This window comes from Amblyomma americanum, chromosome 5 (assembly GCF_052857255.1).
Source record: "Amblyomma americanum isolate KBUSLIRL-KWMA chromosome 5, ASM5285725v1, whole genome shotgun sequence".
Taxonomy (NCBI): Eukaryota; Metazoa; Arthropoda; class Arachnida; order Ixodida; family Ixodidae; genus Amblyomma; species Amblyomma americanum.
Window position 1 is genome coordinate 166,759,069 of NC_135501.1, and position 14,725 is coordinate 166,773,793.

General features: G+C 44.2%; 1 protein-coding gene across 1 annotated transcript in view; it reads left to right on the top strand.

The window, feature by feature from the left end:
* The first annotated feature begins 2,334 nt into the window (after window positions 1–2,334).
* Window positions 2,335–14,725, top strand: part of LOC144134316 (uncharacterized) — a 63,065-nt gene continuing 50,674 nt past the window's right edge. Inside the window, exons 1-2 of the mRNA XM_077667254.1 lie at window positions 2,335–6,040; window positions 13,434–13,460. Coding sequence (XP_077523380.1) covers window positions 5,806–6,040; window positions 13,434–13,460 — 262 coding nt within the window. The 5' untranslated portion in view covers window positions 2,335–5,805. The remainder of the gene's footprint in view (window positions 6,041–13,433; window positions 13,461–14,725) is intronic.

The window sequence follows — 14,725 nt, forward strand, 5'->3', positions numbered from 1 at the left end:
GTCGCCGCTGGATTCTTCGACGCAATAGCTCGCTCAAATGGTAGCGGTTCGCTTTTATTTCGCCTAATCTTGCCCACACGTAGTGGTATAAGCGATAACTAGCCCCTTTTTTTCAGATAATTTGGCGATCTTCAAGCTCCTAGGCCTAACTATATTCAGTGTGTTTTCCTCGTAGCAACGACACCTGGCGAAGCAGTTTTCTAACTTTTAGCCAGATCTTGCATTTTCTTCGGTTTTCATAGTTTTTCTTCTTGGAACAAAAAAGGCTCCTAATGCACACACAGTAGTTATCAGTAATCACGGATGAAATTTTCTTCAACCGAGCGTTGATGTGGTTTGACTTCTTGTCACTAGATGGCGCCACGTGCGCCTGAGGGACGCTACGGCACGGTCAGCTAAAACTATACTTCGGAGCGGACAGCGTAACGCACGCAGCGCCGTAGCTCTTTGGGTACGCAAGCACTTGCGTACGCACAGCTAAAACTGTCTGTTGTCAAGCGGGATTGGCTAAGTATTGGGCGGCTGATCCTGTTTTCCTTTTCCCCGTGTGCCTTTGCGTATTTTGTCTTGTGTGGATAACGCACGCGGTGAGTTTGTAAATCTGAGGTAATGTCTACGCAGTTTCCCGCCCAGGGGAGGTCCCCGTGTTCTCTGGATGCTTTTCAATGCTCTGGAGTCCGCAGCATTCCTGTGGCGCTGGTGCCAAAGGATGGTGGTTCTATCAAAATTAACAATCCGGGGCCTGTTCGAGCTGCTCTCCAGGTGGCCACTTCCCTTTATGAGGCAATCACTGAGGTAAGGCAGTTTGGACGTGGCGGGATTCTGTGCCGTTCACCAGACCTGTCGTGCGTTAAGCATATTCTCAGCTGCTCTTCTTTTGGATCTCTTCCGGTAAAGAGCTTTAATAAGCTGGCTTCCACAAAAGGTTTCGTTCGCGGTGTGGACTCTTGCTTGTCTTCAGTTGAGACTCTCGACCTTCTAACTGCAGCGGGTGTTGCTGTGTATCGCTGTAGCCGGGAGGTGAACAATGAGCGGGTGCCAACGGAAACGGTTATTGTCACTTGTGGGCACTGCCTGCCCCTCAGAAATGAAAGCATGGCCTTTAATCTTTCGTGTAGATCCCCTTCCGTCTAAGCCACTGCAGTGCAGCAATTCCTGGCGATATGGCCATACTGCTCGTGGCTGCAAGTCCACCTTGCAGTGTTGCAAATGGGGCAGTGACCATCCAACAAATTTATGCTTATGCGAGAAGCGTTGCTTTTGCGATGGATCTCACGCTTCAAATTCCACGGATTGTCTTCTCGGGATCATGAATGACAAATTCTAGACATAACCGACTGCAAATGCTGTTCGCAGTGCTAGTCAATATAAGAAATTAAAAAGTGAGCCCGCGGCTATGCAGGTGTGTAAGCCCGTTCAAGAGTGACACTAGATTCGTCTATCTGTCAGGCAATAATGACTGCTGTGGAAGCCTCTATGGCTAAGATGGTTGATAGGATAGTCTCCACTGTCACAGAGTGCATATATAATGCTCTGGCAATGCAGATTACCCAGGCCATGCAACTTGGAACGGCTTCTGCCATGTCAGCCATGCCTTCGTTAATGACCCAACATTCCTTGCTTGCGCTGTCTCAGCTCCAGGAACAGGTTACTGCTGTTTCACCACTTCCTCAGTCTGCTAATTCAGATAGTGCTCACATTATTCATGATGCAGAGATGGTGGATTCGGATACGCGAATCCTCAAACGCAGCGGATCCGCCATGTCTAACCCTTCTTCACATCCTCAGCCGAAATCAAAGAAGCAACAGATTGACCCTAAGCCGAAAGGAACTATTTTGGTGCAGGCAGTTGCTGCTGCCCGGATTTCTCAACCATAGGGGTGTTAAGAGTTCTCCAATGGAACTGTCGGTCACTTCTTCCAGCTTCAACAGACTTGCCGTACCTTATATCCCAACATAATCCAGACACAATGATTTTACAAGAAACTTGGCTTACATCTGAAAAACATTTCCATTTGCAAAATTATTCTTCATTTCGACAAGATCGACTGTCAAGAGGAGGAGGCTTACTCTTTCTAGTTTCTTCTAAATTTTGCACATGGCTAACACTTTTCAGTCCTTTACTACAGACTGTGAGTTATTGGCTTTAGACTTTGAAATTCTAGGGTGCTATCCCTTTTCATTAGTAAATGTGCTTTCCTTGCGGTGTGCAGGATACCAGGCTTCTGGATCTCCTGCTACTTAATTGTCAGAAGTTAGTTCTCTTGGCTGGTGACTTCAATTCTGATCATGTGTCGTGTGGCTTTAAGACAGAAAGAGATTTATGTGGTAAGAGCCTTTGGGATTGGGTTACCTTTCATGCATGAATTCAGGTTCGGCCACATTTCTCTGCGCACAAATCCAATCTGTGTTAGATTTAACTTTCACCAGCCCTTGTGTTCCTGTACTCAATTGGTCGACTGTGGATCGTGGAACATCTAGTGATCACTTACCTGTCATTTCTGATGTTAACTGCCGCTTAACTCCGGCGTGCTCTCAGTTGAGGTCTCAGTTGAGGTTATGACCAATTTCATGGTCCAACTTCATTCCACTTTGCGCTGTACTCTTGCCTCAGAGGTTAATTCTGCTTAAGAGCATATAGCAAAAGGCATATGCTTGGCTATTGAGGAATGCCAAAAGAAGTCAGAATTTTTGATACGTACATCAAGAGGGAACACTTCAGCTAGATGGTAGAATGCAGATTGTTCGCTGGATTACAGACGCAGAAAGGCTGCATGGACGAAGCTCCTACACAATCAGTGCCCGAAAAATTGTCATGATTAGAAGTTCATTGTGGCTATTTTTAAACGCGCAATCTCACAAACGAAAAAAAAATTATGAATCCGAGCATTTTGATTTCCTAACAAAATCAGGAAATCGTCGTGCATTTTTCGAATTCATAAGATTGTGGAAAAAGGTTCCAGTTTCAGAGAATTCACCCTCATGTGTTTTGACCCCACAAGAAGCAATAGAAACAGTTGAGACAATTGCCAAAGGATTAGAGCAGCATATCTGCTCTGTACTTCCTTTGCGCTCCGCGTTTGTGGTGTCAGTGGACCAGATTCCGCATGTCCCCACTATTACCCTTCCCGAGCTTTCCCCAATAGCGTTGAGGTTACCAACTGCTGCTCCTGGCCCTGATAGGGTAACATCAAAAATGTTAAGGATCCTCTTTGAGGACTCCCCTAACTCCTTATTGTGGCTGGTTAATTTTGCCATCAAACATGCATGGATTCCTCCTGAGTGGAAAATTGCCAAAGTGGTCCCTTTACCTAAAAACAATGGCAGTGGCTATTCTCTGGATAATATTAGACCCATTTCATTGACATCAAACGTGGTTAAGTTAATTTAAAGGGTCATACTCCTACGTGTTTCGGAGTTTGTGGACCACGATAATATCCTTAGTCCTTGTCAAATTGGTTTCCGTCAGAAATGTTCCATATGGAATGCGCACAGCGACCTTGAGAGTTGTATTCTTCTTGCACAGCACCAAAAAATGCATGCTGCATTGGTGACATTAGATGTAGCCAAAGCTTATGACAGCATGGAACACTACATATTATTGCTAAGATTGCATACTCTGAAGTTTCCGAATTACTTAATTGCGTGGATATCTGCGTTCCTCGAGAACAGACAGTTTTTTTGTATAATAAATGGTGTGAATTCTGGAAGATATAAACAATCCAGAGGTGTTCCACAAGGGGCAGTCCTGTCGCCTTTCCTCTTTAATATTCAGATGAGCTCTATTCCCAGCCATCAACGCATTTGCATGTACGTCTATGTGGACGACATTGCATTTTTCACTGCTGCCGCTGACATTCATTCTCTTTATGTGCGCCTGCAATCGTATCTGAATTTGCTTGAGAGTTGGTTGTGTGACTTACGACTCATCCTAAATGTAAACAAGTGTGCTGTACTCCTTTTTCAAATGAAAGATCCTGTTCATCTGTCTCTCATTTACCAGCGACAAAATATTCCTCAAGTTAAGTCGTTAAAATATCTTGGTGTCATTTATGATGACAGCCTCACATGGCGCTCTCACATTGACCATGTCGCAGCGAAAGGGGCTCGTGCTGTGGGCATGTTGCGTAGATTAAGTAATCCCCTGCCTGGAATGCGGAGAGATTCACTTTTGCTGATTTATGTTTTGTATGTCTGACCAATTTTAGAATTCGGATCTGTGCTGTTTTCTGGTACAGCTGCTTACAAAATTCGCCTGCTCGTTCTTTTGGAGTGGGAAGCGCTTCGGTTGTGTCTTGGCCTCCCCAAATTTGTGGCCAGTAACATGTTTTATCTTGAAGCCCGTGTTCCTCCTTTATTATCTAGATTTCAATTCCTAACTGTTCAGATGCACCTAAGGATATATGAATCAATTTTACACCGCTCCTTGTCTGCTTTTTGTTGCCAGCCAACTTCCTTTTTTGGAGTCCACTGGCCTAGATTTCATACACCGCAGGTAGTTTGGTACAAAATTTGCTTGATCCTTTAAATGCTCTCCTGTATAACATCTGGCAAAAAACAGTGGGTCCTCTGTAGAAATTGTCTATGATGACATTTTCCCAAAAATCGCTAAGCATTTACCACCCCGCATTTTAAATGGATTATTAGAAGACCATTTACAAAGCCTACCTATTAGTTTAACGATAAATACTGATGCTTCCCAATGTGATGACAAGGCAGGGGTGGGAATATAATGCCCGCTTCTAGATTGGTCTTCTTCTGTCTGGCTTCCCGACTATACCCCAATTTTCCAAACGAGTTTCTGGTGGTGGTGCTCGCTCTTTGCAAACTAGAGCCAGCTTTCTCTTCAGTGGCCATCATTACAGACTCTCTTTCTTTGCGTTCGTCCCTTGCTTTGGTTGTGGATTCGCCAATCTTCAACACCTTCCATTCATTACTCCCTCCGCATTTGACCTTGTTCACATGATATGAGTGCCAGGTCATGGCAGTGTGACAGCCAATGAAGTTGCGGACTGCCTGGCAAAGGCGTCCCTCAATGGCCCTGTGCTACCTATCGTTCCGGCTACAGCATACATCACAGCAGCGAGGTTTCGGAGACAGAATTTGTTAAGAATGACAGCTGGATCTCTTTTAAGATCTGATGATTACCTGCACCTGAGGTATTCGTGGAGCAGGCAGTCGTTCCATTCACGGCAGCTTGAGGTATCTCTATCAAGGCTCCGCGGAAGTATCCCACCCTTAAATTTTTATTTGCACAGGTCTGGGTTGGCGCTTAATCCCGTCTGTGTATTCTGTGGTGAGCACGAAACCATAGACCATTTTTTGTTGTTTTGTGGCCGCTGCACCATAATGAGAAGATGGCTTTTAGAGAAACCATTACGACAGCTTGGCCTTTGTTTGAGCAGCCCAGTCATATTGTCGTTTGGAGCCACCATACTTGGGTACAGCCACAAGTCTGTTTTTACCACCGTCCAAACTTTTTTAATTGAATCAAGTCACCTTCCTTGTAACTTTTTTTCCTCAATATTATATTTCTTCTTACAATTATCATTATCATTAAACCGCTCGTCTATAAACCTCAGTGTCGATCTCCTGCGTGCGTTATGCATTTCCCCTTTCATTTCGCTGTTTCTTTTTGTTTACTTCTTCCTTCCTCAGCATTCATTTTATTTTTGTCCAGGAAATATTTACTTGAAAAACCCTCTGTGCCCCCAATTCCTGGCCAATCCCCCTACGTGGGCATGTGCCATTGTGTGAGGGTAACAACAACAACAACAACATTCTCCCGTGTCTGTTGGATGTGCCATGACTCTAGTCGTGGTGGGAGGCCAGCGCGAGTTTCTGAAGCATTGTTGGTACCGTGTTGCGACGCGCCAGACTGTAAAAACGACTCAAGGAAGTGCTCTATGCAAGGAAGTGCTCAGTGCTCCAGGCGCCAGCTGCGCCCACTTGTCAACACCGCGGGACTGGTGTGCCGGATCGGAACTGCGCCGAAACGAGTTGACAACTACTGCCAGCAGTAGGAAACAGAGTTTCTTAGGTCATATTTAGAAACTCTATGGTAGGAAACTTCCATATTGAACAGCCAATACAGCCATGAGCGCAGCCAACTAAACTTCTGTATCGCCGTCATGACAACGGTATCCAGCAGAAAGAAAAACAAACAAAAAACTTAGGTGTGGTTTAAACTTTAGTTAACCGTGGTGAGAAGCGAAGGCTTCCTTTGCATGGCTACGTTCACAAACGCCGCACACGTTGCCAAACGGATTGTCTGTAAAGCGTCCATGAAATGTCCGATGAGGCAGTTGCCACCTGCCATAGTGGGCAGATTATGATGACGTCAGTAGGTCACATTACCTGTCACGTGACACCTGGCATGACATCATGCAACACCTAGCTGTCACGTGAGTGCACTGATGCTGCCGTCTTGAAAACCTAGCATAGTGAAGCTTTCGCTTTGAAAAAAACTTTCCCTGAGCGTGGTTTGAACTGGTGAAAATAGAGCAGGTGCACTGAAGTAGTTGAAACCTAAACTAAGCGGAGTTGCCTTCCCCAGACTACTGCTTTGAGAACAACTAGCTCAGTTTAAATCTCGCACGTTGAGCAAGTCTTATATATCATCGCACTGGCGCGGATGCAGTAAACTCATTCTTCGCCTGACGGGCAGCAGTGTGCATCGATATGACCAGGTGCAATGCTGGTCGAGACACTTAAAGGGACCCAGAAAGGGGGTCTCAATAAAGGTGCGATATGTATGGGATGTTAAAAGACGACGGTTCATAATTATCCCCCAGCAAGAATTATTTTAATGCGTTTTGTGGAAGCTGAGTTATAAGCAGACAAAATTTGAACTTCCGCGTCTTCGCGTTTTTCTCTCTCCTCTCGCACGCCAATAGCCCCGCTCACTCGGCCCCTCCACAACCTCCGCCGGCTGCGGCACGCACGGAGTGGCTGCGGCCGCGGTAGTGCGTGACGTCTGAAAGAATTTGGCGCTGTGAACTAATGATAACCCCCGGCTGCTGACGTCATGTGCAAGACGTTACGTCGTCTGCAAGGTTTTCGTGCGAAAGCCCGGCACTGTGCGTCGCCGCGAGGTGCGAAAGCGGGAGTTTTTAAAAATGTATTGTAAATTTCCCGCTTGCTTTTGAGGTCTCATACGCCGCATGGGCGCTCAGTGGCCTGTACTCTACATAGTGGAAGCATTTCAAAGCCAAGCTCAAACACCCCTTTCTGTGGCCCTTTAATTGGCATCAGCCATGGGGACGGAATGTCAGCACTGGTGCTAGCTTTGGCTTTGCGTGAGAGCGTTGTTGAACAAGAAAGGTCCTCCTCAATACTGGTAATGCTTTTTGTAAGAATCAAACACCTAGTTCTGGTTGTCGTTCTAGCTCACTGAAAGCCACACAAGCCCTTTGTGCTATTTGCGAAAAGGCGTTGGAATTCATATTAAGAAGGCAAAAAAAAGCATTGCTTCAGAACATGTCGATGTACGTATTTAACACCCACCTTTGTGAACATAAGTTGATTGTAGAATAGCACGTGCAGTGATTTCAACATGTGCTGCACGTGCATACTGCTATGCTTAAGGACTGCAGCTGTCAGCTAGGCTGCACAAGTTGCTGAGTACTCGTGCATGCAACTGCTATGAAAAAGAGCCCAGATTTCACAATCATATCATAAGGAATGCTAAGGTTTCATTCTTGGTTCTTTTTTCATAGTGTTTGGCATTTCTTGACTAAAGCATTACAAGGCAAGATTTCTTACGATGAACCTGTGTTTGTGGTGCCATCCGTGCCTAAAATTTTGGTCTTGTGCTGTTGCTGCTGCCATTTTCATAAATGACTACCTCGCTCATTCCTTCTGATCGTTTTGCTATGCCTCCAAAGTCTTTTCACATAGGGCTGTCCTGACATTTTTTTCTTGTGTCATACTGGCATTCTGAACTGCAGTGCCAGTGAAGGATGCGAGAGTTTGTAAAGAATTGGAGAGATATGTCAGGACTGTGAATTGTGGATAACATGTTTCTCATAAGCTTACAAAATCTTTAATTTGCTTTGGATGTAGCTGTGCAGCACTGGTATCCAGATTGTTCAGCAAGCACCAGGTTGGTGCTGCATTCTTCAATTGCACCGTGACACCTCAACCCGTCACACTTCAGTGTTAATATGGAGGAAAGGCTGGAGAAAAAAAAGAGAAGAAACATTTGTGAAAGATGAAAGTCCTGAGTTGGTATGGTGTGTTTTTTCTTTCAGGTTTTAAGGCTATCTGTTGACATTTTTGATTTTAGCACTTAACCTTTCTAGCAGTTCCTCTATCAAAATCAGGACGACACCAGTTCCTGTGCCTTGAGTGTGGTTGCGCCATGAGTTTTCACAACACCATCAGGAATCGTGCACACCGAAGAGTGCCCTCTTCCAATTCACCAATTGCAGCAAGATCTTCAGAAGGAGGGTCGTCCTTGCAGAGCACCTTGTTCAAATCCACGTGGGCAAGAAGCCATAGCACTGCGTTCATTGTGGCCAGTTCTTTCTAGTGAGGAACAGTCTGACAACACAGCTTCATGTTCATACAGGCGAGAAGCCATACCGGTGTCAACTGTGTCCGTGCAATCGCACCCTACAACATATGCAGACTCACAAGAGTGATAAACCTTTCAAGTGTCACTTTTGCATGAGAGTGTTTGTGTGTAGGGGGCAACTGCAAAGTCACTAGAAAATGATCACTCGTATACCTCCTCCGTTTCTTGAAGAAGCTCTGGTGTGTGCTTTTAGTATTCGGTGAAAGTTGTGATTTTGGTTAGTTTGTTATCCTATGGTATCTTGAGGGTGTGGTGCTGAAAGATGGGGCAAATGAAAGGCACAGTTGTGACATGGCAGCCGCTGCGTTAAGAAGCATGGTGCAGTATACTATGTGGGCTTAACGTCCCGAAGCTGTATCTGGGCTTTAAAGGAACCCCACAGGGATGGGCCATGGATTTATTTAAACCACTGGTGGTTGTCCAATCAGCACTGACATCACACAGCACATGCATTTTTATATTCAGCCTCTATAGAAATTTGGCTGCCATGGCCAAGATTTGATGTCAAAGCCTCTGTGACTTGTATGCTTGAAGGAACAACACAAAACAACAAGGCAAATAAAGGCACAGTTAAGGCAAGACTGGTGCTGAAACAGGCAATGCTGAAAGACCAGAAAAACAACGATGACAGGCACTGACAGAGCCTGTCTTGTCAGTGTGCCTTTTGTTGATCCTGTCTTGCACTTTTGGACTAGGTCTGTGCTGCATGGTGTTAGTACATGGTGCCATATTGACAAAGAGAAGTGAGATGTGCTAAGATTTTAGAATAAACAGATTTGGCTTTCCACTTGGCAATTGTGTACAGTAGCATGGATTGGATTGGAAAACATTTAATTCGTCAGAAAAGGCAGAATGCAGACGATCCGTGCTAGGTGGCTATCAGTCCACGGCTGACAGCGACCTGGGTAGCCCATTCAATGACCCGGGTTTGAACTCCCAAGTCTGAGCTGACCAACACGGCCTCCCACTGCTCGGGAGTAGGAACCTGCATTAGAGATTTCGGGGGCGGCTTTTCTTTACAATTCCACAATAGGTGATCATAAGTGGCTAAATCACCACATAATGTACATGCAGGGTCGTATTCACTGGGGTAGAATTTTGACAACAGGTAAGGCGTCATGAAGGATCGCGTCTGGAGTCGCCTCCAAGTGGTCTCCTGCTCCTTATTAAAGGCTTTGTCTGGAGGAGGGAATATCCTCCTTTCAAGTTTAAAATGATTAGTAATATCGTGAAAAGATGATAGGCCGTCCTTTGAAAAACTCTCAGCAACGACAGCGTCCCCTGCTCGGCTGACGAATCCTCGAGCTGTTATGTGTGCCGCTTCGTTACCAGGGTTCCCCGAGTGAGCCGGGACCCATATCAATTCAATAATTCTGTCTAAGTCTTTGGTTTGACCCAATATGCTCATTGCTGCCTGAGAAATTCTGCCCCTCGCATAATTGCGTATGGCAAATTTAGAGTCGCTGAGTATGGTAGTAGCTTCTGTGTTAATGATAGCAAGGGCGATTGTCGCCTCTTCTGCCGTTTCCGAGGATTTCGTTATGGTAGTGCCGGAGACTATCAGTCTACCTTGCGTATCCACCGCCGTGAGTGCGAACGCTTGTTTCTGGGGTTATTCTGCGGCATCTACATATATTGCATGTTCATCTTGGTTGTATATGTTGTGTAAAGCTTTTGCCCTAGCCCTTCTTCTCCCCTCGTGGTGAGCAGGATGCATATTCTTAGCTAGTGGCTTAACTCTTATTACCTTAGCGATGCGTTTAGGTATCTGTGTTTTGGTATCTTGGGGTGGCAACTGTATGCCTAGTCCTAAACGATCAAGTATGGTTCTTCCTGCTTTGGTGCGGGAAAGCCGGCCTCTCTGCATTGTTAAGTGTGCCTCTGTAAGCTCGTCTAAGGTGTTGTGTACTCCCAAGCCCAGAAACCTTTCGGTGGAGGTACAGTTCGGTAGCCCTAATGCTACCTTGTATGCTGTTCTAATCATAGACTCTACTTTGGCTTTTTCACTACTGTCTAATTTTAAGTATGGGAGTGCGTAGACAAGCCTGCTTATTACAAATGCTTGTACTATTTTGCAAAGTTCTGTCTCCTTCACTCCCTTCCATTTGCTTGCAATTCGTCTAATTAGTCTTACCGTCATATTGACGGTTGTCTGGAGTTTTTCTAGTGTTTCCTTGTTCTTCCGGTTCGACTGAAGGAAGAGTCCTAGGATTCTTATAGTTTGAACTTCCTTTACAGGGAGCCCTTCCACCCAGATTTTCAGTGGAGGCGGAGGTTTGTAATTTTGTGCTCGAGGGCCCTTTGGTTTGTATCTGATTAGAAATAATTCGGACTTGGAGGGCGAGCAGGTTAGCCCTGCTTTACCCGCCAGGTCTTGTATTATGTCTACAGCGTGTTGCAGGGTATCCTCTATCTGACCATCGCTGCCAGTTGTGGTCCATAAAGTGATATCATCTGCGTAGAATGTGTCTTGCAGCCCCGGGAGGGCTGATAATTTAGAAGGAATTTTAATTAGTGAGAGATTAAAAAGGAAGGGTGACAGGACTGAGCCCTGTGGCGTTCCTTTACCTCCAAGTGAGATAGTCTGATGTAATCTCTCCCACTGCTATCTCTGCCGTTCTGTTACTGAGAAATGACGATGTACTGGAAAGTTCTTTCCCCTGGGTTGATGTCCGAGAGATTCCTTAAGATAGCATGGTGCGTGACGTTATCAAACGCCTTGTTCAAATCCAAGCCTAATATGGCTTTAGTTCCTCTGCTGCGTTCCATGTCTATTATGTCTGCCTTGAGTTGCAGCATAACATCTTGGGTAGAAAGATTAGCCCTGAAGCCTAGCATGGAGTTAGCGAGTAAGTTATTGTCCTCAGCGTATTCTTGTAGCCGATTGAGAATTATATGTTCCATTAACTTTCCTAAGCAGGATGTTAAAGAGATTGGGCGTAGATTCTCTATACACAATTTCTTGCCTGGATTTGGAATGAATGTAATCTTTGCATGTTTCCATGGAAGTAGCATGGAAGAAGCACTACCAATGGAGAAGTATATTTGGCATGTGGGGAGGTTTTGTTTAGGTTTAGAATATTCTTTTTCTTCGTTGTGACTGTTGTGTGCTTGTGATAGCAAAGCTAGTCATGAAGTTATCAAATGTCATAGAGAACAACTCGCAGTGCTTCGGATATTTATTTCCGACGCAAAATTTTTAAAATGGCATCAAAAATACGCATATTTTTATTTGTATTGTTCTTGCATCCGACCATTGGTCGAAAGAGTTTGCTAATTCTTTCTTATTAATACGAAATGTAATTCCCGTCCCGAGATGATTGTTGTGAAAGAAATGTCATGTTAATCTTTGCTTTGCTTTATGCTTTGCAGTCTAAGGAGGTGAGCCTTAATGTTTGTTACTGTGTTCTTTACTGGTTTTTTCTTGATTAAATGAAGCCAAGTTCTTCATGTGCATTTTTACGTCATGGTCGTAACAGGAGTTCTGGCATTGTCATTTCATCTCGTACTAGAGTCTGAATGAGGTTCAACCTGCGGCTTTGTTTAATCTGCAGCACTTAACAATGGCCAGATTTTAGCGGGCAGCTGCCTTGCTCATGCATACAGCTGTTACTGAACTTTACTGACATCATTATGACTCTTATTCTTTCTTACGTTCCTCCACTACGGCGTCCCTCATAGCCTGAGTCTCTTTGGGACGTTAAACCCCCATAAGCCAAACCAATCTTTCTTACGTTCATTATGTCTGTATGTTGTTATAGATTGCTTAGTCTGCTCTTACTTTCTATGACTTGTCTTGAATAATTCATTTTCATGAGGAATCACCTGCATGGCCAATTTATATATTTATGGCTTCTCTTGGGTGAAATGCTTTGAAAAATAGGCCTTTGACGTCGGTTTGTGCAGAGCAAAAAACATGTTAGCCATGCTGCTTGTTGCTAAGCTCTCCGTGTACAAATTAATGGTTGAACAAAAAGACATTGCTTGTTAAGGTTAGTGTTTTGTGTAAAATAGTGACAATTTTTTTTGCAGCTAATGTGAGCAAAACAGCAAAAACAAACATTTGGGACTCTGTCTGATCTATAATGTTGGATTTCAGATGCTGATGGCCTCACGTCATGCTTGATGAGAAGCTTCTAAACCTTGTTATATATCAAGACTTATCCTGGCATGTTCACGCTATGACCAGTAACAGCAGGCAGAAGCTGTGAAATGTTTCGCTGCTAGTGCAGATTAAATTGCTGCTGTCATGGCTGCCTGAGTTAGGATTGTAAAGACAACTAACTTGTCATTGTCACATAACATGCTTACAAGACAAAATTGCTGATTGAGATGTTTTTTTCTAGGACTTATCGAGTTGTCCAGCATAAAACTTCATCCCGAGGTTGAGAAGTAGGAGGAGATACTCTTTTTACAATTTGGTTGCAGTTTACCAGGCGTTTGTCGTTCTCTCTGAGCTGTTGTGCGAGAGATCAGATCGTGTGTCAGCTTGCAAACACAAAAGCATGCTTCTTGTCAGTGATTGTAACAGCTATCGATTAGACAGACGACTTTTTAGAATTGTCTCCACCTCTTGGGGTGGCCCAGCCCAGATCAAGGGTTTACACTGAGAAGCTATAAAAACGTGCAGCAAGTGGTTCCAGTGTATCACAATCTGCTTCCAAATACATTTCAGTAGTCGTTAGTAAGAGTTTGCACAGTATTAAGGGCCCATTGTATGTCTTAACTAAGTGCTGTCCAGGTGCACTTGGGGCCACCAAATTGCTTTTGTTGAATGCATATCTGACGTATAAGTGTGGCTTGTTGGATTGGGGTTGTTTTTCTTTTACTGATGCTGCTTTTCTCCATATTGCAGGAAGTTGGCCACTGTTGACAATCCTAAGTATGCAAATGTGGCGTCTGTGCACAGTGCGGGGGGCTCTGGACTTTTTCCATCATGCCAAGGAATGACGGTGACTCTGAAAGATTCCATGTCTAGCTTGAAGCTGGACACTAACAGAACATTCTAGTGTATTGGTGAAGGCTCTGATTGAGGTATGAAATGTGCTTATGAAACATGTGACCAGTATGATTGTGCACTTTGTGCAGCATTCCTCATCCGGCTTCTTTAGCTCTAGTGCATCACCCTTGCACAAGTGCCCTGGTTATTCACTGTGGTTCCACAGCCCTGTGATTGAATTCCATTGAGTTGTTACCATCATATCTTTTTTTTTTTGTCTGGCTTTATACCAATGCTTCTTAATGAAAGTGGCTCTTGAAGGGAAGTAGAAACTGCTTTTTTTTGCAATGCAGTCAGTTATTGGAAGAAAAACCCATAACATTTTGACTAATTTAAAATGAGGGTCGTGACTAATACAAATTTAATATAGCGGATGCTTTCTAAATTCAAAAGCCAGTTTATTCGAAGCGAGTTTTTGGTCCTGTCAGCATGAAATGTATAAAAAGGCTCCCATTAATTCAAAGTCCGCATAGTTTGAAAAAATTTTGTTTTTTTTTTTTCGAGTAAGAATTGGAGTGCCCTGTAGCATTTGTTGGTAGAAAATATACCAAACTTTTCCTGGATTGTTGTCGTTTTTCATAAACTGCTCAAGTTCACGTTTAACCTTGAGTATAGCATTGGCAACGCTGCCTGAGCTGTCCCTGTTGCTGTGTGCGTGTACCTTGTAGCCATGCATCTTCTGTTCCTCTTTTTGTTTGGCTTCTTGTCACTGCTGGCCACTTTCTGTTGTAATAAGTAGAGAAGTGTTGTCTCTGTATTTATTTTGTCTTTTCATTTGATGGCTGTACGCTGAAAGCTCTGAAGTGTGTTATCACATTCATTGCTAACTATATAGGATGGGAATTTTTATTTTATTGTAAAGCTGTTGAAAAATGATAGCCTCTCTAAGCTTTTTATAGACCTCCTTGCTTTGTTGTTTTCATCAATTGTTTCTCACAACAGCCACGAACCTAAGCCCTAACAAATAGTGGAGACAGGAGCAGGCGCCAAGCTATACCGTTTCATACATGTCGCTCAACGCTGCGGAGGCTGCAGACCTAGTGCACGTGTTAAACCATATTACTTCGCCATGTATAATTCCTTCTTCTCGAAGCCTTGTGAGTGCTTGGATGAAAACAAAGAGCGGTACAAAAATGAAGTGCTAGCGT